A 24,442-nucleotide genomic window follows, 5' to 3' on the forward strand; every position below is an offset into this window, starting at 1 on the left:
CCTCAGTGAATATTGGTTTAATGGAATGAAAGGTGCTTATGAGAAATAAATAATGATTAGAATAGTGTCTGGAATGTAGTTGTGACCTACCAAGTGGAGGTTCCCTCTCCCTCCCTCCCATCCCCCTAACAAAATACAGTGAAAACTGATTTAATCTACACTGTTCTATCTTAAATATGTTAACGGCATTCAGTTATACTGAGTATAATAAATCATACTTAGTTGAGTACAAAGTAGACCCCAAAAAAGTGTTCATTTAAGTAGAATTAAAAAAATTTTTTTAATCTAATTTTTCAGGTTGTCCTTGCCGGAAGGAACCATGAGTTGGCATTTTCCCTTCTTCCTCGTGGCCACAGTGACTCTGCCCTCCGTCTGCTCCCAGTTCAATCCTCTGTCTCTGGAGGAGCTAGGCTCTGACACAGGAATCCAGGTTTTCAACCAGATTGTCAAATCGCGGCCTCATGACAACATCGTCATTTCCCCCCATGGCATTGCGTCCGTGCTGGGGATGCTTCAGCTGGGAGCCGACGGCAGGACTAAGAAGCAGCTCACCACGGTGATGAGATACGGCGTGAACGGTGCGTGCGCTCGCAGCTCTGGCTGGGCCCTGGCCTCGGGAGGGTTCCTTGCTGGCTCTTCGCTTACAGCCCCGAGAAGCACGCAGAGCAGCCAGGAGGGGTTTCACTGGCACGATTTGAGCTTTAGGGCCAGTCTCCTCTAAAGAACAGACGCTGCAATGCTGGGAGTTAGAGAACTGGACTCTGGTCTCTCGGGCAGCTGTGGGGCTTTGGGTCGCTCACTTGATCTTCCAATGCTGCAGTTTTCTTATCTCTAAAAGGAAACTTCCCTTCTGCCCCACCTCCCTGGTGTCCAGGGCTCAAAATGCATTGTGGTTGTGGATGGCCTTTTAAAACCTATAAGCCGGGTTGGAGCGGTGGCTGTGGTGGGCAGCACTGGGGAGCCTTGCGGTGATGCAGCTGTTGTGTGTGTGGACTGAGGTGATGGACACATGAATCTACCTGGGGATAAAATTGCATAGAGTTACACACACACTCACACACGCATGTAAATCAAGGGCAGTCTGAATGAGCCCGGTGGACTATATCAGTGGCAATTTCTGGGTTGTGGTGCAGTACGACAGTCATACAAGATAGTGTCACTGGGAAACTGGGAGAAGGGACCACATGGGACCACCCTCTACATTGTTTTACAACTTTCTGTGAATCTATCATCATTTTATTTTATTTTATTATTTTTGTGTGTGTGAGTAACATTGGCTATGAGCTAACATCTGTTGCCAATCTTCCTCTTTTTGCTTGAGGAAGATTGTCGCTGAGCTAACATCTGTGGCCATCTTCCTCTATTTTATGTGGGATGCTGCCACAGCATGGCTTGATGAGCAGTGTGTAGGTCTGCACCTGGGATCGAATCAATCATTATTTTAAGATAAAAAGATAAAAAAAAAAATTTTAAGTAAAGCCCACTGGAAAGGATTTAGTTTTCTTGAAAGAAAGGCCTATTTTTAATGACCTGTTTCAACCCAAGAGCTTACATCTCCTACCACTGTTGCTGAGCTTTAGTTCAGGTTTTCTCAGCCAGTCACCTTCCACCTGCCTCTTCCACAACACAGTGAGTGTATCAGGGAGCAGAACTGGCCTTAGAGCCCTTCTTTGGGGCCAGCATGCACCATGACCTTGAGCAAGTCACTCTTCACATCTAGCTCTTTGTTACTGTATTGGAAAACGAGAGAATTTTCCTCCTCATGTTCTTCCACTGCTAGCCATAAAGTTCTAGGAATCTTGACTGCATTGATGCCTCCAGCTGGAAGAAGACGAGAGAGATGGGGACTCATGCACTGCATGCCTCGCTCATTGCGCTTGTTGACTGTGTTCTGAGCATAGCTTCCAGAGCTGTCAGCACCAAATACCTAACCAGCCTGCTCTGTTTACATGGCATTAAACTTTTGCATGAGTTTGCAATTTGTTCACCTGTTGGAAGCATGAAAGGACTAAATACTTGGAACACACTGTTCTGCCCCTTGCTTGGAAGTTCAGAAAACTCTTGGTGATTTATATCTTCATAGTGAATCACTGCTGGAATGTATGGCCTTTCCCAGAGCCACCCAGGCCCTGTCGGCCTATATGATTCCAAAACAGCAACTGGAGTTTTGTTGTTGGTTTTAATGCTGAGCCACATCCCTTTTAAGCAGTATTTCTGAAGTTTTGACGATATTGGCCTGTTGGCAGCATCCCCCACCCCCACCCTATCTGCCTCCAAAATCGATAGCAGAATGTGCTGTAGAATGTGAGTGACTTCAGTGTGTGTGACACCCTCATCCAGGGGAGCCTGAGTGCTTTTTCACGCCTTCGTTTAGGCTCAGCTTCTGAAAACTCACGATAGCGATGCTCTCCTTGAGGATGGAGGCAGGATAGTTTGGGGCAGTGGAGGAAGGTCTGCCCTCCTCTTCTCCTGGTAGGAGACCAAGGCGTGTGGAGGAGGCAGTGTGGCTGAAAGGGACGGGTCCTGGGACTTGGCCTCTGAAGTCCACTGTTCCCTTACTTATAGAGTGTCCCTGCCCACTCCTCCAGGACCTGCCCCACAGACAGGGTGAGGGGTGGAGTCATGAGGGGCCTAACAAAGGGCCTAGGGGTCGCCTCTTTGTGGATCATGAGAGGCTTTTCCCCACCCTTATTTAAGGGGTCTGAAGAAGAGACACTCTCAGAGTGACAAGTCACCTGGCTCTCCAGGAGACCATCAAGGTGACCCTGCAGGATGTTTTAGGACAGTGACATTTTGAAAAGACCCCAAGCGAGTAAGACAGATCTGTAATTCAAGCTCTCTATAGAAACGCATTCCACCCTTATAACTTATTTTCCTCTTTTCCATGCTCTAAAATAAATGGGGCATGTATGAACGGCTCGTGTAAAATAAAGCTTACGTTGCCATAAAATTAATCCCCTGACTCTCTAAGCTTGATATCAAGTAAAAATCACATTGTTCTTGGATGGTGGCACATAGCAATTTTTTATAGTCTTTCTAATGCTTCTTTTATTCATTTTTTTTCCCCAAAATAGAAAAAAGAAATTGCACTGTTAAATCTTTGGCGGGAAAAGAAATAGTGCTTAAGATTAATAAGAAAGAAAGAGAGAATGAATTAGGAAGATTCCTTCGATTTATCCCCCCTTGGCTACATAATTGAGGAGGTTGCTGCTCTTTCTGTTGAGCCAGTGCCAACAAAGTCTTCCAGGAGAGCGAGGTCTGCGGGGGAAGGTGTCGAGGATGCCTTGAGTGTATGCTTGTTTTGATGCTCGAAGCACAATTAATTGATTTTTAAGAGCTGTTAATAGTTATGCTTTATTCTCCTCTCTTTCGTAACACGAGGCCCCTGAGAAAGCAAAAGACTTAGTCTCCTGTTATCTTGTGTACACTGCTCTTATTTGCTATCCTATGAAAGATATTTTTTTTTTAAAAAAACACTTTTCTAAATTCTTGCGGAAATATTGCTGCATTTTTCTCTCATCTCCTTTAGGAGTTGGTAAAGTGTTAAAGAAGATCAACAAAGCCATCGTCTCTAAGAAGAATAAAGATATTGTGACAGTGGCTAATGCAGTGTTTGTGAAGAATGGCTTCAAAATGGAAGTGCCTTTTGTCACGAGGAACAAAGATGTGTTTCAGTGTGAAGTCCGGAACGTGAACTTTGAGGATCCACCCTCCGCCTGTGATTCCATCAACGTGTGGGTTAAAAACGAAACCAGGGGTGAGTGGCCCCAGTTCCCAGGGAACTATGTTGGAGGACTCTGTCCTTTTGAATGAAAGTGTGCGTAGACTCCAGGATTCCACCCGTGTCTGCAAGTCCAGTGGCGCTTCCATTGTGAAAGGCCTGGACCCAGCTGACTGGCCTGTCTTTTCTTTCTTCCCAGGCCCCATGACTCAGTCTACCTTCCTTCCCTTCTTCTGCCACCGCTACTCTTGTGCCCCTTGGGGATTTTGCTCCCTGCCGCAGGGTCAGCAGAGCAGAATACAGCCCCTCCGACTCTCTTCTTTCCTCATGGCGTCTTGTCCCCAGAGTCCCTGCCCACAGGCCGTTGTCTGTGTTGAAAGTTTTATTGCTCTTTCCTTCCTGCTTTTGTACCTGCTGTCCCCTTTCCTGGAATGTCCTTCTCAGCCTTTAAGATTCGAGATTGAGCTCTCTCCTCGCCTTCCTTGCCTCTTACTCCTGTCATCTCCGCAAAGTGGGTGCCTCCTCTTGGGTTGTGATGGGCATATGATTATGCCTTTTTATGCCCTTCATTATAACACTTTCCACACTCGAAATGATTACTTGTTTACGTGTGTCTCTTCTGCTAAACTGAGGAAATGTCTAACGTCGGTGTTTTAAACCTGCTGATTTGTAAACTGGAGGTCCAAGTGAAAACGCTCAGGAGGAAAGGCAGCTGTAGAACAATGGGGGAAGGTTTAAGGGAGAGAGAGAAATTTGGGCGCCATTTTTCCCAGAAGGGAGGGTTAAGGTCATGAGAATGGAAGGAAAAGAGCCTCAATGGGGAGAAGAAGCGCGAAGACAAATTTTGGGGGAACGCTGGCTTTTCAAGTCATGTTCTCAAAGCAGGGTTTCTGAAGTGCCTGCATCAGAACTGCCTGGGGTGTGTTTAGAATGCAGATCGCTGGACCCCAACCTGCTGAGTCAGAATCTCAGAGAGAGGCCTAGCATTCTGCATCAAAACAAGTTCTCCCCCAGGCCGCCTCCACCACCTGACAGCAGATGCACACGCACGAATGTTTGAGACCCATTCCAGGGACGAGTGCAGAGGTGGACAAGCAATGCTCTGGAGGGTGGGGGAGAGCCAGGATGATTGTGGCAGATGCACGGCACTCCTTCTCAACAGGATCCTGGACGCTGCAATCTGGGCTCCCTGCTGAAACCTTAAAACCATCCAGAGACCACAAGTGGGAGGGCCGAAGTGGTTTTTCTTAGCCTCTAGGCCTGAGAACAGAGATGGAAAGCTGATGGCACTCCGAGGCTAGGTGGCCGTATGACTAACATGTCACTGAGCCCTCTTCTTTACCTATTTACTAGGAGTATTAAATCCCATTCGTATACCGCTTGACAGTTTGCAAAGCACTTGAACACACATTGACTCAGTCAATTGCTTCCTGCTTCTGGGGAAGGGAGATCGATGAGACTTGACCAGTGCTTTTCAACCCTACAGACCCAACTCCCTCTTTTTAAACAAATTATTTTGAATACTTTCTTTACTATCCTGAAATGAAATGCATAGTTCATATAACCTATGCGCACATACACAAATTTTTTAAAATTAATATAATGCCAAACTGTAACACAAGGAAAAACAGAAGGAATGTATATATGTAGTTCCGCAGGTAAACCCTTGGGCACAGCTACATCTGAATACGTACCCACGCAGTCATATTCCTAGAATAATTGTGTGAAGGGACAGCTACAAAAGTAGACCAAGACAGGTTTGTTGTACTGGTGACATAAAAACCATGAGGTGCGTTACCATCGTTGATGCAGTCTTTTCTGAGATGGTGAAAACTCTTGGTAAATTTCGGAACAAAACAAATACAGGCTCCACCCGGTTTGCAAGGTGGTCACATTCCTGGCAGATTCAGGGTAGATTCAAAGTATGCAGAATAAAAGATACTTTGTATTTACTTGCGGAAAAACAGTGAGGTTCTGGGCTCCATGACCATAAGCTGGTTTCTTCAATATCCAGTGGGGCATTTGAAAGTGACGCAGGAAGCAGGGCAGTTCCTCACTGTGTGGGAGTGTTTAGAACATTGCAGGGCATGGAGCTTCGCTGGCCACTGCCCACATCACCAGAAACGCTTCCCCAGATTTCCACACTGCCCCCCTGGGGGGGAACTGCCCCATTGAGAGGGACCTGCCTACCTAGTGGAGCTCGGAAGGACCCTGCAGATCGAACAGGCCACGTGCAAAGACTGCCTAGTCCGTCTGTGTTGATGACGACGGCTCCTGTCCTCAGAGTGGGAGAACCAACATGAAGGCCCTTTCCAGGGTGTTGGGAGGTCAGGATGGCCCAGCTGGGCTCCCTGCCACTGTCTGCAGTCTCAGCCTCTTCTCCCCATGTTCTGTGCTCCAGCCACTCTGGCTTTCTCGAAGTCCCTCCTACTCACCATCCTCTCGCCTCTCACAGATGCCCACACGTGCGTCCTGTTACCCGGCATGCTCTCCTTCCCCTTTCCCCTTGTTAATGCCTGTTCATTTGCACACTGTCAAATGAATGGCATCATCCTTAAAAGCATAAGTTCTAGTTTGAATCTCAGTTCTGCCACTTCCTGGCTGTGTAACCCTGGGCAAGTTACTTAAGCTCCCTGTGCTTCAGAGTCCTTATCGGTAACATGGAGATATAATAGTGCCACCTACTGGAATAGTTACAACTACAGTAACTTGTTATGGGGATGTAAATCTTACATATAACGCTTTTAGCAAAGTGCCTGTCACTTAGCAAATGTTCAAGAAGTGTGAGCTATTTTTATAGCTGTTAGCTCAAGTCATCCTCCCTCAAAGGACCCATCTACCCATGACCTCGCTGACCAGATCAGATCCCCTTCTTATTTGCACTCACCTCTTTGAGTACTTCCACTTCAAGGTGTGTTTGTTACAGCTACAGCTTTACACTTTTCCTGGTCAGTTATGTCAGCCTTCAACTCTCTCTAATCCATAGCTTTTTGAGGGCAGGGTTCAGTGTTTTGTTTATTTGTTCTCTTATCTAAAAGAGTACCTGGCACGTGGTAGGTAGGCATCCACCAATGGGTGGGTGGATGGACGGGTGAGTGGATGGATGGATGGATGGGTGGATGGATGGATGGTTGGGTGGCTGGATGGGTGGGTGGATGGGTGGGTGGCTGGATGGGTGGGTGGGTGAGTGGGTGGACGATGGATGCATATTTATGGCAGTCATTGATGGCAGTTCCCCCATGTGCCTCCTTGCCTCTAAACTATTCACTTCTTACCTTTCTCTCTCCTTTCTTTTTACTTCTTCATGCTCCCTTATTATATCTTAGTCCTACCAGTGGCAACCAGAGGCTTTATTTACTGCAGAAAAACAGGGCTGAAGAGATTTCTTCAGACACTTGGTGAGGACTGATTGTATGCTGAACATAGAGCTAGGCATGACAGAAAAATGAATGACAGGGTCTTTGCTCCTGTGCAGTTCATGGTTCCGTTGGGGGAGACAGACACCTTAAATTTGGCTAGAATAAAATACCACGGTGTAGTGGTTGTGCTGAGCATTGGGCTTTTTGGAAACTTCTGGGAGGTCGGGAGGAGGGTCAGAGGAGGCAGAGGGACCATTGAGCTATGTCTCAAAGGCAAGTAAGGGTTGGATTGGGTAGTGTTCCCAGCAAAGGCAAGAAACCTTCACTATTGAGGAATCAACGCTAAGGAGCTTGCTATCGCTGGCGCACAGAGTTCTAACTTCCTCTTGGCAGAGGCCCGCCTTGTACTGAATGATGGCTATTTATAGCTTGTGTATTTTCCTTCCAGATCTTGCTGTAAGATGGCATTGGTGCCCCCTTGTGGAACTAACGAGCATTGATGAAACTGCCTCACTCAGCACCATGTGGGTCAGGGGAACCCCCGATGTGCCGTTTTTTTTTTTTTTTACCATGACTTATTTAAACGTTTGTTTATTGTACATCAGAATCTTCTAGAGCATCATTTAAAAGGACGTAAAGCTCTCTCTGCTGAAATAGACATTCTTGCTTCTTCAGAAACCATTGGTTTTACTTTCACCATTTAATGTCTTACAACTTGCATTTATATTATGCACTACTTTTTTTATATGCCTGGGCTAAAAGCTACATTGAACTCATTTTTAATAGCTTTGTGTATTGGTGATCGCTCTTTACACACCCACACAGCTGAACCTGCAAACACTGAGCAAAAGAAAACTAAATGAAAAACCAAAGCTTCAGGCACAGACGGCACTTCAGAAGGGTCTTTGTGACTTCACAAGAGCATCCTGAAACTCTAGCAGTTGTGCTTGCTCCTTTCCTCCCGACACAAACAGGATGGACCACCCCCGACATCTTGTGAAGAGCGTTTTCCTTCACAATTAGGAGTTCTTCTAGGACTGTCTCCATTTCTTTCTGTCTCTGTAATATTTGCACCGAGCTCAATGGTTGACCCATAAATATAGATACCGGTTTTAGTTTCAACTCTCCTTTAGCCATGAGGTCTTCTGATAACCAGGGATTCCAAACTAATGCTCAACATTCCTAAAATCTTAGGAGAAATTAAGCATTTACCTTTGGTATCTTTGCACAGGCTGAAGCGTTCATTTAGTTTTCACTGGGATTCAATCAACCCAGTGGTTAAAAACAAAACAGCAACTGCTTTTTCTTGTGCTGACCAAAACCCCTCACTGGCAGTCATACATGTCCGTGATTAGCAAAAATAGGGAAATTAATTATTAATTAATTACAGCTTACTTGGATGAGTAGAATTTTCTAAAACATGGGGTTTATAGGGAATTAGTTATAAAAGAATTTCTTGGTGAAAAGTTTGTTAACCCCTAAATAGAAGATCTCTAAAGTCTTTTCTGGTTCTCTGATTTTTAACTTGTTTTCAGCTTTAATTTTTAGTGAGGAAAAAAATTATAAGGTACAAAAGGGTGTTGTAAAAGTTTGTTTTTAAAATCTTTTAAAAATTCCTCTGATTTTTTTTTTTTAGAAATCAATTTTTTTTCCTTTAATTTTTGGTGAGGAAGATTGGCCCTGAGCTAACGTCCGTTGCTAATCTTCCACTTTTGTTTTTTCTCCCCAGAGCACCAGTACATCGTTGTGTATTCTAGTTGTAAGTCCTTCTAGTTCTTCTGTGTGGGATACTGCCTCAGTGTGGCTTGATGAGCACTGCATAGGTTTGTACCCAGCATCCAAACCAGCAAACCCTAGGCCACTGAAACAGAGCACACGAACTTAACCACTCAACCATGGGGCGGCCCCAGCCTCTGATTTTTCATTCTGTGTGATCCAACAGCTGCCTCTTGCCCTCAAACAGACCGCCAGTCCTGAGTTTCTTCCTTGTTTGTTCTTTGACTTCACAGGTATGATCGACAACCTGCTGTCCCCAGATCTTATCGACGGTGTGCTCACCAGACTGGTCCTGGTCAATGCGGTGTATTTTAAGGGTTTGTGGAAATCTCGGTTTCAGCCTGAGAACACGAAGAAGCGAACATTCGTGGCCGCTGACGGGAAGTCCTATCAAGTGCCGATGCTCGCCCAGCTCTCCGTGTTCCGCTGCGGTAAGTTCCCGCCTGGCGAGGCTCCGTTCTAGAATGTGCCAGCCGCAGAAAGGCCCCTGAGTGCTTTCACTCGTTCAAGCGCGAATCTGACTTTCAATTTTTTAATAAGGGGAGGGCAGGGGCTGGAGGGGCAGGGTTTTTTAAAAGCTCACGGGTAAGTCTTTGTATTACTGAGAAAGGTTATGTATTAATATATAACACATACAGACTTTCAGGTTGAAAATTTAAAGATGAAAGGACAGTTCAAAATAAGAAATGTCAGTGGGTGTTAAATATATAGAAGCATTATCAACTCATCATTAGCAATCTTATATTACCAAATTAAAAATAAAAGGAAAAATTAGATTGCTTTTCCATTTACCAGATTAGCAAAAATCACAGAGATCGACAAAACCCAGTCGTGGCTCTGGTGTCGGAGGGAGGGAGCGCCCTGAACACTGGTGGTGGGGAGAGCCCTGGTCTGGGGGACTTCCGGGGAACCCTTCCCCATCAGTCCCACACCGGGAATTTATATCATGAAGATAATCAAACACCAGCAAATAAACAGAAGCCAGATGTGTACATACAGTGGAACACACATGATAATTAGGTTTAGATTTACATGAGTAGAAAGATTGTACAATATATGGTTGATTTCAGAAAACAAGTTACAGAACAGCAGATGCTGATTCATCTCATTTACGTAAAATACTTTCCATATATTCATATGTCTGTGGAGACATGCCTTGGAGGATGTTCAGTAAAATGGTAACAGTAATAGTATTTCCAATGATTATTTTTCTTTATTTGAATTTGAAATTTTTTGAAATAAGCATGGATCAGTTTTATAATTGGGAAAAATAATGACCCATCCCTGCTACCGTTGACACAGCATAGATAACTAAGTCTGGCGACTGGTTTTTCAACCTGGTTTCATTTGAAGCACCTGTGCTCTGATGGAAGTTAATCTTCTTCCTGTGCAAGCTGGCCTTTCTGTCTCCAGTCTCTACCTGACGTGTCTGTCCCAAGTTAGTACCTTTGCGAAATATATGTTCCGTTTCTTTTAAGAAAAATGTAAGCACTGTTCACCATTTGGCCAGCTGCCTGATTCTTCAAATTAAGGGACGGCTCAGGTGAGGTACACAATGAACAGTCACTTTCCTTCTTGCTTGTCATTTATCAAGCTCAAGCTTCTGGGTGAAATTTTGTCATTCACTCAATAAAATTCTTTTAAAAGATAATAGGTATTTAAAAATCCTGTGGAACGGTATCGTGCTAAGGAACTGAAAATAATAAAAGGCTCTTTTTGCCCATAAGTCCTTCTCAGGTTGTATTGCCCAGGAAGACTTCATCACAATGCCAGCATGGTCCCCAGCTCATATCCAAAGCAAAGCTATTTTATTTTCAGTCAATCTTTGTACCCTTTCTGCATTCTAATAAAAGAAAAAATGAAGGGGCCTCAATTACTGTATATTTCTGTTGCTGAAAAATAGACAAGTCAGTAGTTAAGGATTAAAATGCAAGGATTTCGTAGATATTTCCCTGAAAGATTAAAATGTTTGTTTTTATAGGAATGTAACATGCTTGAGCATATAGGATGTTCTCGGAGACGGAGTTACATCTCCGGGTAGCTCTTCAATTAAGAACTGATGTGTCTTAGAATATATACGTGTGTGTTTTATAAAAAGTCATGCACAAATCCATTCTTATCATCAAAGATTCAAAGTCTACAGAACTACGCTGTGCTGGCTATCTTCCTCCACCTTCCCTGCTTCATGCCCTCCCTTCTCTACCCTCTTCCACCCTGTTCTGAGCCCCCAGGAGGCGGCATCAGTGGGCTCCCTTGCCCTCTGGCATCATCTTGGGTTGGCTAGTGGGATGAACCAGCAGGTGATGGGGTAAGGGTGGAGATGGGTTGGGACATTGACTTCCCTGCCCTCTCCCTGAAGTCACCAGGGCCACTGCATCCTCCACCAAAGGTCTCAGCTCCTACCAGCACGGTGTGCCCACGAGCTCTTCTCTCTGGGTCACCATTGCCTCCCCTCACCCCTCCCAGCCTAAGGATGATCATCGTGTTTGTAGCCCAGGGTACTGTCCTTAATGGTATCTCTGTGCTCTACCCATGCTTTATAAGTTCCTTCTTAAACTCCACTTAAATGACCGAATTTGGTGTCCCGTCCATTTCCTGTTGAATTCGGCTGTTCTGAATTCAGAGCAGAATGTGGAAGTCTCCTTCTCTGCACCATTCTCATTCCCTCTCAAGCAAATGGTCAACAGTTTGGTGTCGTCCTTCTTGCCCTCCTTTCTTGCCTGTCAGCTGGTCTTCCTGATAATGGGAATTGGCACCCAGCTCCTTTCACTGGCCATGTGGCAGAGGACGAGGGTGTCGTATGGTCCCTGGTTTCCCACTTTGGGCAGCAGGACAGCTTGTCTTGTTGGGGCTGTGAGGAAGCACAGCCGTCTGTGGTGGGTCCAAGCAGGCATTCGTTTTCATGACTGCAGACCGCTTAGCTGGTCACCCATTTTCCACCTGTCTCGTCACGGTCTGGCCAACACGACCACCAGGGCTTATGGATAGGCAGTCCTAGCTGAGGTGGGCCAGGCTGCCGGCAAGCACCACCTGCTCTGCCCAAACTCACTCGCAACAGCCTCCAGTGCCACCTGTCGAAGGTTTCCTGGGCCTCACCAAGCCTCACTGTTCTTGGTCACTCTGCCGAAACATCGCCTTTCCACTTGTCTCTCTTCCTTACTTTTCCTCCAAGATGTCATCAGAAGATTCACTTAGTAATATTAAGGAGAGAGGGTGAAAAATTAAAGAGGAAAACCGTTCTGACTTAACATCCCATAAAACAGAAGCACCTTGAGGATAGAAACTTTTCTATTAGAAAAAAAGGCTTAAGATTTTTTTTTAGTAAAAGTATGTTTCATGCTCATTGCAAAACCCTCGTATACAACAGTATATAAGGAAGAAAGTAAATGGTCCCCTATAATCTCATTTCCCAGCATGAATACCCCTATTACGTCCTAGGTATATGTGCTATGGATAGACACATCCATATATGTTCTATGGATAGATGAAATATGTCTGTGAAACGTTTTTGCATAAGTAGGATTACACTGTAATTTTGGTTCTATAATCTGCTTTATTCATTAGACAGTATATCATGGAAAACATTTTATATCAATTCATGTGGATCTGCTTGATCCTTTTATCAGCTGCATAATATTCCCTGTTATAAATGTATCATAATATCCTATGGGTGGCCATTTACTTTTTTCCCATAATAAACACTTCAGTGAGCATTCTCATACATAAATTTTTAGATACCATGTCAGAACTTATAAAGCTAATTTCCTTGAAGAGAAATTGCTGAGTCCAAATTGTTACAAATTTTGTTTTTATGGTTATGAATAGACTTGAGAACCTTTTTTATTCTGAAAAGGCCCATAAGGAATTCCAGATGCAGAGAGATATATATGAATATACAGTATATTTTCAGCTTCCACTCTCCTCTGAGCTTCCAACGCATACCTACCTACCCATCCATATTACTTCGCTACTTGGTTGTTAGTAAGTTCTAGTTCCATAGATAACTGTGTTATTGCCCTCGCCAGTCTTGTTCCCTCCCACCACCCTTGTGTTCCTTAGCTCAGCAAATGGCACCATTACTCTCGCAGCTGATTAAGCCTGCCCCACGCTCTCCATTCTTTAACGTCTGGGAAGTAGACTGAATATTCTTTAACAAGATTGATTTCTGGAGTACATAAAAATGTGAATGAAGCGGGTTCGCTCATTCTAAAAAGAAGGAAAGAGATGAAAAGGGGAAAAGAAGTCTTTTCTCTTAGATGAATGGTGATCAGCAAAACCTTTAATGAGAAATGATAGGCAAAGAATCAAGTATTAAAAATATGGAGAAGATTTAGAACTTTCTTTAAGCAGCAGGGTGGGCACGATCCGTTCTTTCTGAAAGTCCATCATTCCTACTTCATGTCCTACACAGGAGGCAATGACTAGGCTCAGGGAAATGTCAAGAGCTCTTCTCAGCCTGTAGAATCAGAAAGAATATTTTGAATGTTTCATCACAGCAAAACTTAAAGATAAAAGTCTAATTACTTTCTACTTCAAGTCGCTTTATGGATTGCCTAAGCTCTTAAACTGTTCAGCCTATCCTTCAGTAGAAACTGAAATATATATTTGGAAAAAAAAAAGAGGTCTACTGCATGTAGTAGTCTGTATTGTAGGCTGAAGTGCAGAGGGTTTGGGGGAAAGTTGACAGTGGCTGGGTGCAAAATGGCTAGCAGTTATCCATATTACTGAGCAGTCAATGCATCCAGTCAAGGAGGATGAACTGGTGGAAGCAGAGGCTGTCCCCCGACCTCAAACAGCCCAGCTCATAGTTTTTCATGATTTATAACCCCATCCTTCTTATCGGAACAGTAAACACTTCTAGTTCACAGTTAACGAATGTCTCCAGGTCCTTCTTTCATGCCTTGGAGTCATCATTTATTAACCACTTCCCAAATTCCACAGTTTCTAAAGATTATCTCTGCCAGAGAAGGACCTGATGTTTCCTTTGAGGATTAAAGGGCTCATTAGGAAGTGATATTTTTTCTGACTTTCCCATTGAGTTTTCAGTATCTACTGAGGTCATTTTATTACGCAGGGTAAAGGTAAAGTCGAAGAGTCCTATCCTTGATTCTGAGGCAGCCCCAAGATGGAACCAGGCCAGAGGGCGTGTGCACATGTGTCCTGCTCTGGGCCGGCTGCCTGGGTTCCTGAGCAGCTTGCCGGCCAGTGGGACAACATGGAGCAGTATACAACGAGCTCTCCACCCATCGCCCACAGTTTCTTCCTTAAGGGGAAACTGTCATGTCGTCCTGTAGTGTCATATATTCTGATAGCTTCATTATTTTTATCATATTTTATACTAAGTGTTCATTATGTAACAAACTTCACTGTCTCTCTCTCTCTGTCTTCAGTCCCTCCCTCCCAACCCCCATCTTTGGGGAACAGGCTTATTGAAGTTCCCTCTGTCATGCAGTGGTTGGCAAAAGTTGTCACCAAAGAGAAGAGAAATGAAAATCATGAGAGAAACTCACTCTCTCTTTTCTCTCTCTCTCTTTTTTTTTTTTTGAGGAAGATTAGCCCTGAGCTAACTACTGCCAATACTCCTCTTTTTGCTCAGGAAGACTGGCCCTGAGCTAACATCCGTGGCCATCTTCCTCTACTTTATATGTGGGACGCCTACCACAGCATGGCATGCCAAGCGGTGCCATGTCTGCACCCAGGATCCAAACCAGTGAACCCCAGGCCACAGAGAAGCGGAACGTGCGCAATTAACCGCTGCGCCCTTGGCCAGTCCCTCTCTCTTTCATAAATATGTTGTCTTTCTAGTTCATTCAGAGGAGGACAAGGAAGGAGCCAACATTCTTGGGCCCCACCATGGGCCAGGCCCTGCTAAATACCTTACGTATTTTTCTCATTTAATCATCACAACAGCCCTGTGTGCTGCACACTTTTAATAATATCCCTGAAATCTCCATTCTCCATACTAGCAGGCACCCAGAGGTTAAGTAACCTCACCAAGGTCCCCAAGTTCTTAAAAAGTTTAAAGTGTTTAATAAAACATTTCAGTAATCCACCATAAATCTGGAAATGCTGGTCTTCTAGTCACCTAGTTAATTTTTATAACTTTCATGCCTCGTGGAAAGGGTTCACAGGATCCTAAGGCAAGCTTGGTGAAGACTCTCCCCGGGGAGTTGATAGCCTCTCTGGGCCCCGTATCCACGCACCAGGCTCCTGGCTGGTGCCCTTCAGGACTGTGCTTTCACCCACTCTAATCAAGAGTGCTCAGCTGCTAAATGTTTTGACTATTTTACCTGGGATCAAAGGGCTCTCTGATCACATTAGTTTGGGAAACCTGGGGATAACTAGAATTAAACAGTTCTTTACTTCCGAATGTCTCAGAGCCTTTATAGCGCTGCTGTCTATGAATCTGCAAGAAGCATCAAGTGTCCGGTGCTTTCTAAACTTGCTGTGATATGGAATCTCTTTTGTTGACAGAGCATCTTGCAGGTTGTGTGTTCTCTAGACAACCAACATTTTGAGAAATGCTGGTCTAAAGCCTTCTTGGGTGTTCATTAGTATGCACAGGTACCATAAAGTGTCTAAAAACCCTAGTGAGAGTTACTGAAATGGGTGAAGACTGAGTAGGGAGTCAGGCTAGTGAAGTAGGAAGATCATCTTTGGTGTTAGCATACTGAGCCATAGTCCAAGCACTCCACTTCTTAGCCATGTGTCCCTTGGCAAGTTAGTTAATTTCTGTAATTGTAGCTCCCCAACTGTAAAATGGAGCTGCTGACCTACCTCGTAGGGCGCTGTAGATTCTAAGTGTGTTGAGTGGTTGACATGAGCCTAGCGCATGGACGCTGTTTATCCCCTCTTTTCAGTAGCACACATAGGCTCAGCCAAAAGAATTACACTAAGGCAGCTCAAATTCATTCCTTTATTCATATGCTAAGGGTCAACTTCTTGCAAAGCGCTGTATTCTAAGCCTTATGATCTACTTAAATTCTACTCAAAAGAATTAATGTAATTTTAGTGACACCCAAAGGCATTCTGTTGACATGTCTAGACTGAAAAAAGGGAATTCTTTGCCAAGAAGGAAGAAAATAATTATCCTTTTCGTTGTCCTTCTAAGGAAGCATTACTTGGAAAAGGGAAGTTTTCTAACTGAATTGCTCTCTTCCCTCTCAAGCTACCTGGTGATCAGAAACCACTCATGCCACTTCTGGAAGTCATCAAGGATACACTGAACCTGCCTCTGATTTCTTTAGGGTCTACAAGCACCCCCAGTGATTTATGGTACAACTTCATCGAACTGCCCTACCACGGGGAGAGCATCAGCATGCTGATCGCACTGCCCACGGAGAGCTCCACGCCCCTCTCTGCCATCATCCCTCACATCAGCACCAAGACCATAGACAGCTGGATGAGCACCATGGTGCCCAAGAGGGTGCAGGTCATCCTGCCCAAGTAAGTAGCCCCTTTCCCTGAAAGAGAACACAAGGGGGGATGCTCAGTCCCTGGGAGCAGCTGTGTCAGATACCAGACCACATGAGGCTACAACATGGCGCATTGTGAAGCCCATTTTATTTTGCAGAAATTGCATGGTGGGAATACCAGGCTGTGCTTTTGTAAAAGCTTTTTTTCCCCAATCCCTGTGCCTCTTATATGGCAGGATAATGATAAGGGGGAAGGAGAGAAGGCAGCCTGGCCTCTGAACCTCCACAGGACCACAAGCTCCCGTGCCACTGCAAGGGCTTTTAACACACCTCCCTCTGTTCAAAAGACTGAAAAACACATGCGTATCATCCTATAATATGGGGAAAGTACAATAAAGTTTAGTAGCACTCCTCGCATTTTGATAAGGAGTTTTATTTTTGTTACTTCTTAAGTTTTAGCTGGGAGTTGCTGAAGACTGAGGTCCGGAAGCTGGGTGGTAAGGAAATATGTTGAAACCACCCAGCAGAATTCTTGCATTAGAATCTAGGGCAGTCTTTCTGCCCATAGATACTTTTATCCCCTAAAAGTATAATCCAGATGGAATTTGAGCTGTTATGACCTGAAACTAAGGGAAAACTAATCCCAAATTCTGTCCGAATCCTCAGTTTCTCACAGGTCAGAGAATGCCTTGCCCAGATCTGTGAAGGAGGCAAGGAATTTCCCCTTTCTATGAACTTTTCAACCTTTCTGCCAGTATCCAGGGCTGTTCTCTACCCTCAGTGGAGGTGGAGATACCTCCTATTCTAATAGCTGTTAATTCTCCAGTCACTGAGTTAAGTAATTAGAGGTGTACATTCATAAGAAGTATTAGTAATCGTCCCAAGATTATTTTTTGTTGTAAAATAAGCCTTCACATAGGCAATGCTTGATATAAATGAATAAGATCGTGACATTGTAGGTAAATTACAATTATAATGGTAAATTACTCTTATAGCCCATCTGTGATGAGAATACGCTCCCTTGCCTTTGTTGCTCTCCCACAGGATGTGATAAAATCTAGTAAAACATCCTCTGATGACAGGGTTAATGACTGACTTTTACATATGTACAGCTGTAAGGCCAGATAGCCTACAGATATCAAGAAACCCATATAACACCCGCATACAACACCATGCCACCTACTCCTAATGTTTGCCTCTGTTTTAATAGATGCTTTCAGAATCCCAACATGAACTGGCAGGAATGTATCTCCTCTCTTTTGACCATTCCCAATCCCAGTAAGGATAGTGGTTCTTTCAGCAGCCAAGGTGATGGCTCTTTGGTTGGACATGGGGAAGAACTGGAGATATTCCAGAATCCCAGACACTTGTCAACACCCTGCAGCTCCCTGTTAGTATAAGAGGAAGTGCTTCCATAGATCTTCCTAGGTACTGGAATGGGGAGCCTGTTGCCCGTGAGGTGGAAAATGTTCCTACTTGCTCTTACTACGTGCTTCTCACTTTGCCAGCTAAGTATCTGAGAAATGAGTTGTTCTCCACTTACCTGGTCCTTGAATCTTGGGATTACAATTTAGCTTGGTGTTCCGAGCATACTTAAAAAAGAATCTTTGTGAACATGTTCCCACTGGCACTGATTATATCATTTACAGTTTAATGATTTTCCTCCCTATTTTCTGCTCTCATGCTAGGTTCACAGCTGTAGCACAGACAGATTTGAAGGAGCCGCTGAAAGTTCTTGGCATCACCGAGATGTTTGAGCCATCAAAGGCAAATTTTGCAAAAATAACAAGTACGTTCAATTTAAAATTTGTTCTTAAACTTAAAGATTATGTTACAAACTGAGTTTCCAATTTGTTCTGAAAGAAAAGGTCAAAATTAGGAATGCATTGCCCTAAAACTCTCCACGATTTAATTTGCTGTATCACCAAATGCTGCTATTGATCCTTAACCATTTAAATCGGCATGTCATTCATCTCTACATTTCACAGGTACATTTCACGGGAAGCCCAAATGACTCCACACAAAGAAGCATTTCATGTATTTTCTCTATTACCCCAAAATTTGGCTCTTAATTAGATATTAGTCTCTTTTTCCAAATGCAGACTTTTCCCCTGTGTTTGAAAAAATCAAGATTTTTAAGCTCTCAGATACTTGCTTACTTCCATCAAACAGCAGGCATGCGCTATATCCAGAATGTGTTTTGCCATTTCATGCTCATTAATTTGAAATAATGTAAATTCAAAGGAGTCTGATTAGAACATTTTTTTGCCAAGGCATCTGGGACACAGCTAGTAGTACAGCCGCTCATTTGCCAACGTATGTGCCTTTTCCTAGGGTTATTTTGAATGATCAGTCCCTCGTTGTTTTCATTGAGACCACAGCAACCTCCTGCAAAGAAAATCATGACTTAAACTTTATTTGTACTCCATTTTGTAATATTCACCTTTAGTGATAAGAAATTAATTCCTTACCAACCTCAGTTGCCTGTGGGTGAACACCTGAGTGTCGTCCTGGTCATAAACACGACGCCCCTCGTGAAATTGCTGCTCCATGGATGTTCTGGTACTCTCATCCTCTGCTAATCAAACTCTCATCCCCTGTCCAGCAGCATTCGCATCGCCTGGAGCTTGTTTGAAATGTGTGGTCTTGGGTTTGACCCAGACCTACTGAATCAGAATCCATTTTAACACGATTCCTCAGCCCCATGAAGTTCAAGAAGCACTGTTTTAACCTGCACTTTCCGCTTCCGGTTATCCTCTGTAGCCTAAAGACTAAATAGGTAGTGTTCCCAGGGAGTTCACAGGTGTTCAGAGGGAGGACCAGGCACGGGAAGTTCTCCTGAGATGTTCTGTTTAACCCTGCAGGTGACTTGGGCCCTGCAAAGGTGACTCATTCACCATCGGTAATAGGAGAGCTGAGCATCAGTTCGATATAAAACCAGACGACACAAAAAGCACTTTTCCCCTTTGTCTCCAGAGCTTTGTCCCGTCAAGGCTAACATCAAGTTCCATTTGCATTCTCCCTGCAAGCTGCGTGCAGGGGGTATTGCTTGAGTGGTGAGGATTTGCCGAGAAGTGAATTCCCTAGAAGGCCCCAGAGGCACAGCTGCGTTTCTGAGTCCCGCCCTCCACAACTGTCTGAACTCGAGACTCTTCTCTCACTAATAGCCCAGAACAGATGAGTGGCCTCTGTTGTGACAAGCCAGCACTTACTCTGCCACTAACTAGCCATGTGATTTGAGGGCAGATTTCTTAACACTCGGGGCCTCAGTTTCCCCATCTGTAAATGCCATCTGAAATCCTTTCGCGACCTGACATTTTGTAACTGAGAAATAGTATTGTTGGCTTGCTGCTTCTGGAAAACTAGGCTTCCTTTTTAAAGCTCTGGTCTTTTTATATTCTTTTAAATAAAATTCTTAGTGATCAGAGTTGAAATGATAGAGGCACTAACATATGGGGTCTGGGACTCCCTCCTCTGAAGTGACATCACAGTTCACTTAGCAGAGGGTGAAATTCACTGCAGGTGACAGTCATCCTACAGCCTTCAATCATGGGACCATAAGAGGTCGCTTCTCCTAACACCTTTTAAGAATTGGAATTTGCCGTGGCTTTGAGGTTACTTGTGCAACCAAACATGTAGCTGGCCTATCAAACAAATGCTGTTTCTGTTTTGTTTTCTGGAAACAGGGTCAGAAAACCTTCATGTTTCTCACATCTTGCAAAAAGCAAAAATTGAAGTCAGTGAAGATGGAACCAAAGCTTCAGCAGCAACAAGTAAGCCCTGGGTCACACGGCAGGGCGGGCTCTGGTGTAGGGGAGCAAGCATGTTCTGGTTCATTCACCAACTGAGCAAATACATAGTGAGCCCTATTTCCAGCCAGGCCCTGTGAGTCTACCCTTGGGAGACAGTGGTGAATTTAGACAGACTGAGGACCTGTGTCCTCAAAGCTCAGAGTCCGTTTCATTAAGGAATGCACTTCAGTGAGAAATTCCTCTAGGACAGAAGTCAGCAAACTTTTTCTGTAAAGAGCCAGATAGTATATATTTTCTACTTTGTAGGCCATGAGGTCTCCATCGCAGCTTCTCAATTCTCCTGCTGTAGCGTGAAAGCAGCATAGGCAGTACAAGCAAATGGGTGTGTTCCAATGAAACTTTACTTGTAGAAATAGGATCTGGCCCCTCAGTCTTGGCCTGAGGATGGCAGTTTGCTGACCCCTGTTCTTGGGAGGATAAAGCACATTCTGGCTTCTTATTGGCAGAAAAGACCAGTCTTTAGATTGAAACATACAATAAGAGCACAAGATAGGAAAATAGCCAGTCAGGTCTATCTAGAATAAAGTGAAGGATTAGCAACTATAAAATGACTGCAGGATTGCCATGCCACCTTCCTTAATAATTGGTACGTCTGCTTTCTCCTCAGTGGCTTATACGATGAAGGGGAAAATAGAACAATCTTAGACTGATTTTTTTTTTTACCCCTTAATTATCCATATGAGATTGGATGAATAGATATGGTTAAACTCTGTGAACTCATAAGGTGAATATTTTAGCTACCCTTGTAACTGGGTCAAATATTTCTGGTCATTAAAAGGTACCATTTATACTCTCAACAGACACTTTATTGCTTCCCTAAAATAAACATTTAATTTTTATTCCTTTAAAATGGCATTTAAAACAAAGATCTAGAATAAGAGGGCTTGGAATTTTTTTTAATGCTTTTTATCTTTTCTAGGTAATTATTCTAAATTTTGCCAAAGTTATTGACCAATTTTGCTAACTAGTATAGCTGTCGGGAGTGGCTAGATCATTTGCAGGGCCCTCTGTAAAATGAAGATATGGAGCCCCTATTCAAAACTTATTAAGAGTTTCAAGACAGCAACAGCAGAGCGCTAAACCAACTGTAGGGCCCTTGGGACTGTGGGGCCCTGAGTGACTGCCCAGGACACATGCCCAGGAAGCCAGCCCTGCTGGGTTAGTCTGCTGGGGCTGCCATTACAAGGTACCACAGGCTGGGTGGCTTAAGCAACAGGAATTTATTTCTCACAGTTCTGGAGGCTGGAAGTCCAAGATCAAGGGTTTGGCAGGTTTGGTTTCTCCTGAGGCCTCTCTCCTTGGCTGGCAGATGGCCGTCTTCTCACTGTGTCCTCACATGGCCTTCTCTCTGTGAGCGCACATCCCTGGTGTCTCCTCTCTTCTTCAAAGGACACCAGTCCTATTGCATTAGGACCCTGCCTGCATGACCTCATTTAAACTGAAATCGCTCCTTAAAGCTTTATCTCCAAATATACTCATACCGGGGGTTAGGGCTTCTACGTATCTGGAGGGTGTACAGTTCAGTCCATAACAACTGCCAACTACTGATTTCTTTTTAACAACCTTGGATTGGTTGAGTGGTTTACCCCAGCATGGCTGCAGGTGTTTCCTTTGTAACATCAAGCCTAAGTCGTTATTGCTCTCTCGGGGTTTGAGCAAGCAGCCTGGGCCATTGCAGCAAGCATGGGGCACTTATGCCTGACACCTGCCCTCCTGCATGGCCTTCTCATGGGCTTGTTAAGTCAAAGCCACTTTTGGGAAGCAGGGCAGAGTAAGTATGTCTAAGACCAAGAGCCTAAAGAAGTTTGCTTTCTAAGTCCAATGTCTATACCAGATGAGTTGAACAGCAACATAAGGTAGTTGGTCCCAAATGAGTGGTCTACACTGCCAGTGCAAAGAAAATCTAGATGATGCGCCAAAGGAGAAGCCACAGACAAAATGGCTGAGAAGTGAGCTGGGCCTTGATGTCCAGAGGGATTTGGATGGGCTAAAAGGACCAAGGACCCTTCCTCAGCTAGGTGGATGGTATGAATAAAAAACAGCTAGTAAGAATAATGACGATGTATTGGGTGTTTATTAAGTGGCAAATATAGTTCTGAGATTGTAAGAGCTTTTATGTCACTTAATCCTCGTAAAAACCCTACGAGAAGCGCACTGATTACAGAAGGTGGTGCTTGTACAGACTAAATGAGACAGTAAATGTAAAGGGCCTGGCCTGTGGTAGATGTTCAGTGAATGGTGACCACTGGGCCTGGCATAACATGGCCAGCCTACGGGACAGGAACTAAGTGTGTCCAGCATCAAAGATCCAACCAGTCAGCTGCCTTGCTGGCCTCAACGCATTCTCCTTTTCTCCCCATAGCTGCCATTTTAATCGCACGGTCGTCGCCTCCCTGGTTTATAGTAGACAGACCTTTTCTCTTTTTCATCCGACATAATCCGACGGGTAAGTGATTCTCTTCTTTGACTGTTCAGTAGCTGTTAGAGTTCAGAAAGGTATATGGCAATCGTAGTTAGACCCAACAATGCTGTTCTTAATTCGTTTCCCTTGTGTCAACAATTGCAAACTCTTTGAATAATATGAGCACCCACCTTGAAGAGAGGAAATTCAAGGCTGTGTTTACAAAGTATGTTGGGGAATCTTTTAAACTCCAACAGGATTTTAGGTTTGTTTTGTTGTTTTTTTAACTTACGGAGAGCTCTGCAACCCTTTGGGGGCACTGTTGACATCTTTTTTTTTTAATAAATGCTGTAGTTAAATTTTGCAGGAGGTAACCTGTCTTCAACCTTTGTAAGCCCGCTCTATTGCTATGCCCTGAGAACTGTTCATTCAGTGGCTCTTGCTCTATGAGTCATGGGTTCAAACTTGGATCTGTCCCTTAGCTTCATCTTTAAGGCTAACAATAGTTTCTATCAGTTAGTACAATCATGAGGATAAATAAGATTGTCTTTGTGGAGGGGTTGCTTCATGTTGTTAGAAAGTAGAAACTAATAAATTTTAGCTTTTACTCTTTTTTGAATCAATGATATAAGATAACTCCTTATCCTTTGGTCTCACTGCATCTTTAATATCATAATAAGTGTGCTCCCCAGCAGAACAGTCCAATATGGGAGCCTCTAGCCACACGTGGCTATTTAACTTTAACTTTTTAATTAATTAAAATGAAGTATAATTAACAATTCAATTTCTCAGTCATACTAGCCACATTTCAAAGGCTCAGTAGCCACATGTGACTAGTGGCTGCCATGTTGGACAGTGAAGATGTGGACCATTTCTGTCATTGCAGAAAGTTCTATTGGATAGCACTGCCGGGAGCATTACGTTAAACAGAGCCTAGAGACCTTCCCCTAAGTATACGTTCCATCTTATTTTAAGGACTGTTTTTTAGAGACTTATGCATTGTTTCCTTTTAATCTTGTAGGTGCTGTCTTATTCATGGGGCAGATAAACAAACCCTGAAGAGAATGCAAAAGAAACCATGCAAAGCAAAGGCTACTTTGCTATGAAGATCCTTTCCTACATCTTTCATAGTTCTGTTAAATATTTTTGTACATTACTTTCTTTTTCAAAACTAGTTCTTAGGAACAGAGACTCAATGATGCAAGCATTTCTGTAACGGGATGTATTCAAGGAACAAAAGGGCAGGATGGCTGGAACACTGTACTGAGAAATGAATGGAAAGGCTTCGAAGTGTCTAAAAGATTCTTTAAACTACTGAGTGGTCACCTAGGTTAACAACCCTCTTGAGTATTTACTGTCCAGTTCAGGATTTTTGTTCTGTTTTGTTTGTATGTGTGGCTTTTCAGAAGAAATTTAATCAATGTGATTTAAAAAAAAGACATTTTATGGTAGCTTTTACTTTTTTATGAGAAAAGTATTATTGGCCTTTTAAATTTTTTTTTTGTCCCAAAAAAGACTACTATCCAAAGTCTCGATAGTAAGCATTATTTTGGGGGTAGAAATAGCAAAATCTCTAGCCTCTTTGTGTGTTTTTGTTGTTGTTGTTGTTGTTTTATATAATGCATGTATTCACTAAAATAAAGTTTGAAAAACTAATGTCTTGCTAGACAAGGTTTGCTGTTGTGCAGTGTCCCTGTCACTACTGGTCTGTACTCTTTGGATTTGCATTTTTGTATTTTGTACAAAGTAAAAATAAAGTGTTATGCGTAGTAAAAAAAAAAAAAAAACCCACAAAACCTCTTCTCTGCTATTTGAAAATACAACAAAAGAAATGGAGCCTTTTTAAAGTCCTTCAGCCTCTTGCCATAAACCGTTGCACTGGGGTAAACAGCAGAACATCCAGAGCCCGGCCTTTCCCTGCTCTTTTCCTCTGAACCTGCAAACGTCAGTCCGTTTCC

General features: G+C 43.7%; 1 protein-coding gene across 3 annotated transcripts in view; it reads left to right on the forward strand.

The window, feature by feature from the left end:
- Nucleotides 1-24,150, forward strand: part of SERPINE2 (serpin family E member 2) — a 58,322-nt gene extending 34,172 nt beyond the window's left edge. For all 3 annotated transcript variants that reach the window (XM_046644361.1, XM_046644363.1, XM_046644360.1), the window contains exons 2-9: nucleotides 298-578; nucleotides 3,530-3,757; nucleotides 9,090-9,287; nucleotides 16,104-16,302; nucleotides 17,960-18,060; nucleotides 19,958-20,044; nucleotides 22,446-22,529; nucleotides 23,506-24,150. In XM_046644361.1, the coding sequence (XP_046500317.1) occupies nucleotides 320-578; nucleotides 3,530-3,757; nucleotides 9,090-9,287; nucleotides 16,104-16,302; nucleotides 17,960-18,060; nucleotides 19,958-20,044; nucleotides 22,446-22,529; nucleotides 23,506-23,543 (1,194 nt within the window). In that variant the 5' untranslated portion in view covers nucleotides 298-319 and the 3' untranslated portion in view covers nucleotides 23,544-24,150. The remainder of the gene's footprint in view (nucleotides 1-297; nucleotides 579-3,529; nucleotides 3,758-9,089; nucleotides 9,288-16,103; nucleotides 16,303-17,959; nucleotides 18,061-19,957; nucleotides 20,045-22,445; nucleotides 22,530-23,505) is intronic.
- Nucleotides 24,151-24,442: the final 292 nt, after the last annotated feature.

The sequence above is a fragment of the Equus quagga genome, chromosome 17 (genome assembly GCF_021613505.1).
Source record: "Equus quagga isolate Etosha38 chromosome 17, UCLA_HA_Equagga_1.0, whole genome shotgun sequence".
In the NCBI taxonomy this organism is placed as follows: domain Eukaryota; kingdom Metazoa; phylum Chordata; class Mammalia; order Perissodactyla; family Equidae; genus Equus; species Equus quagga.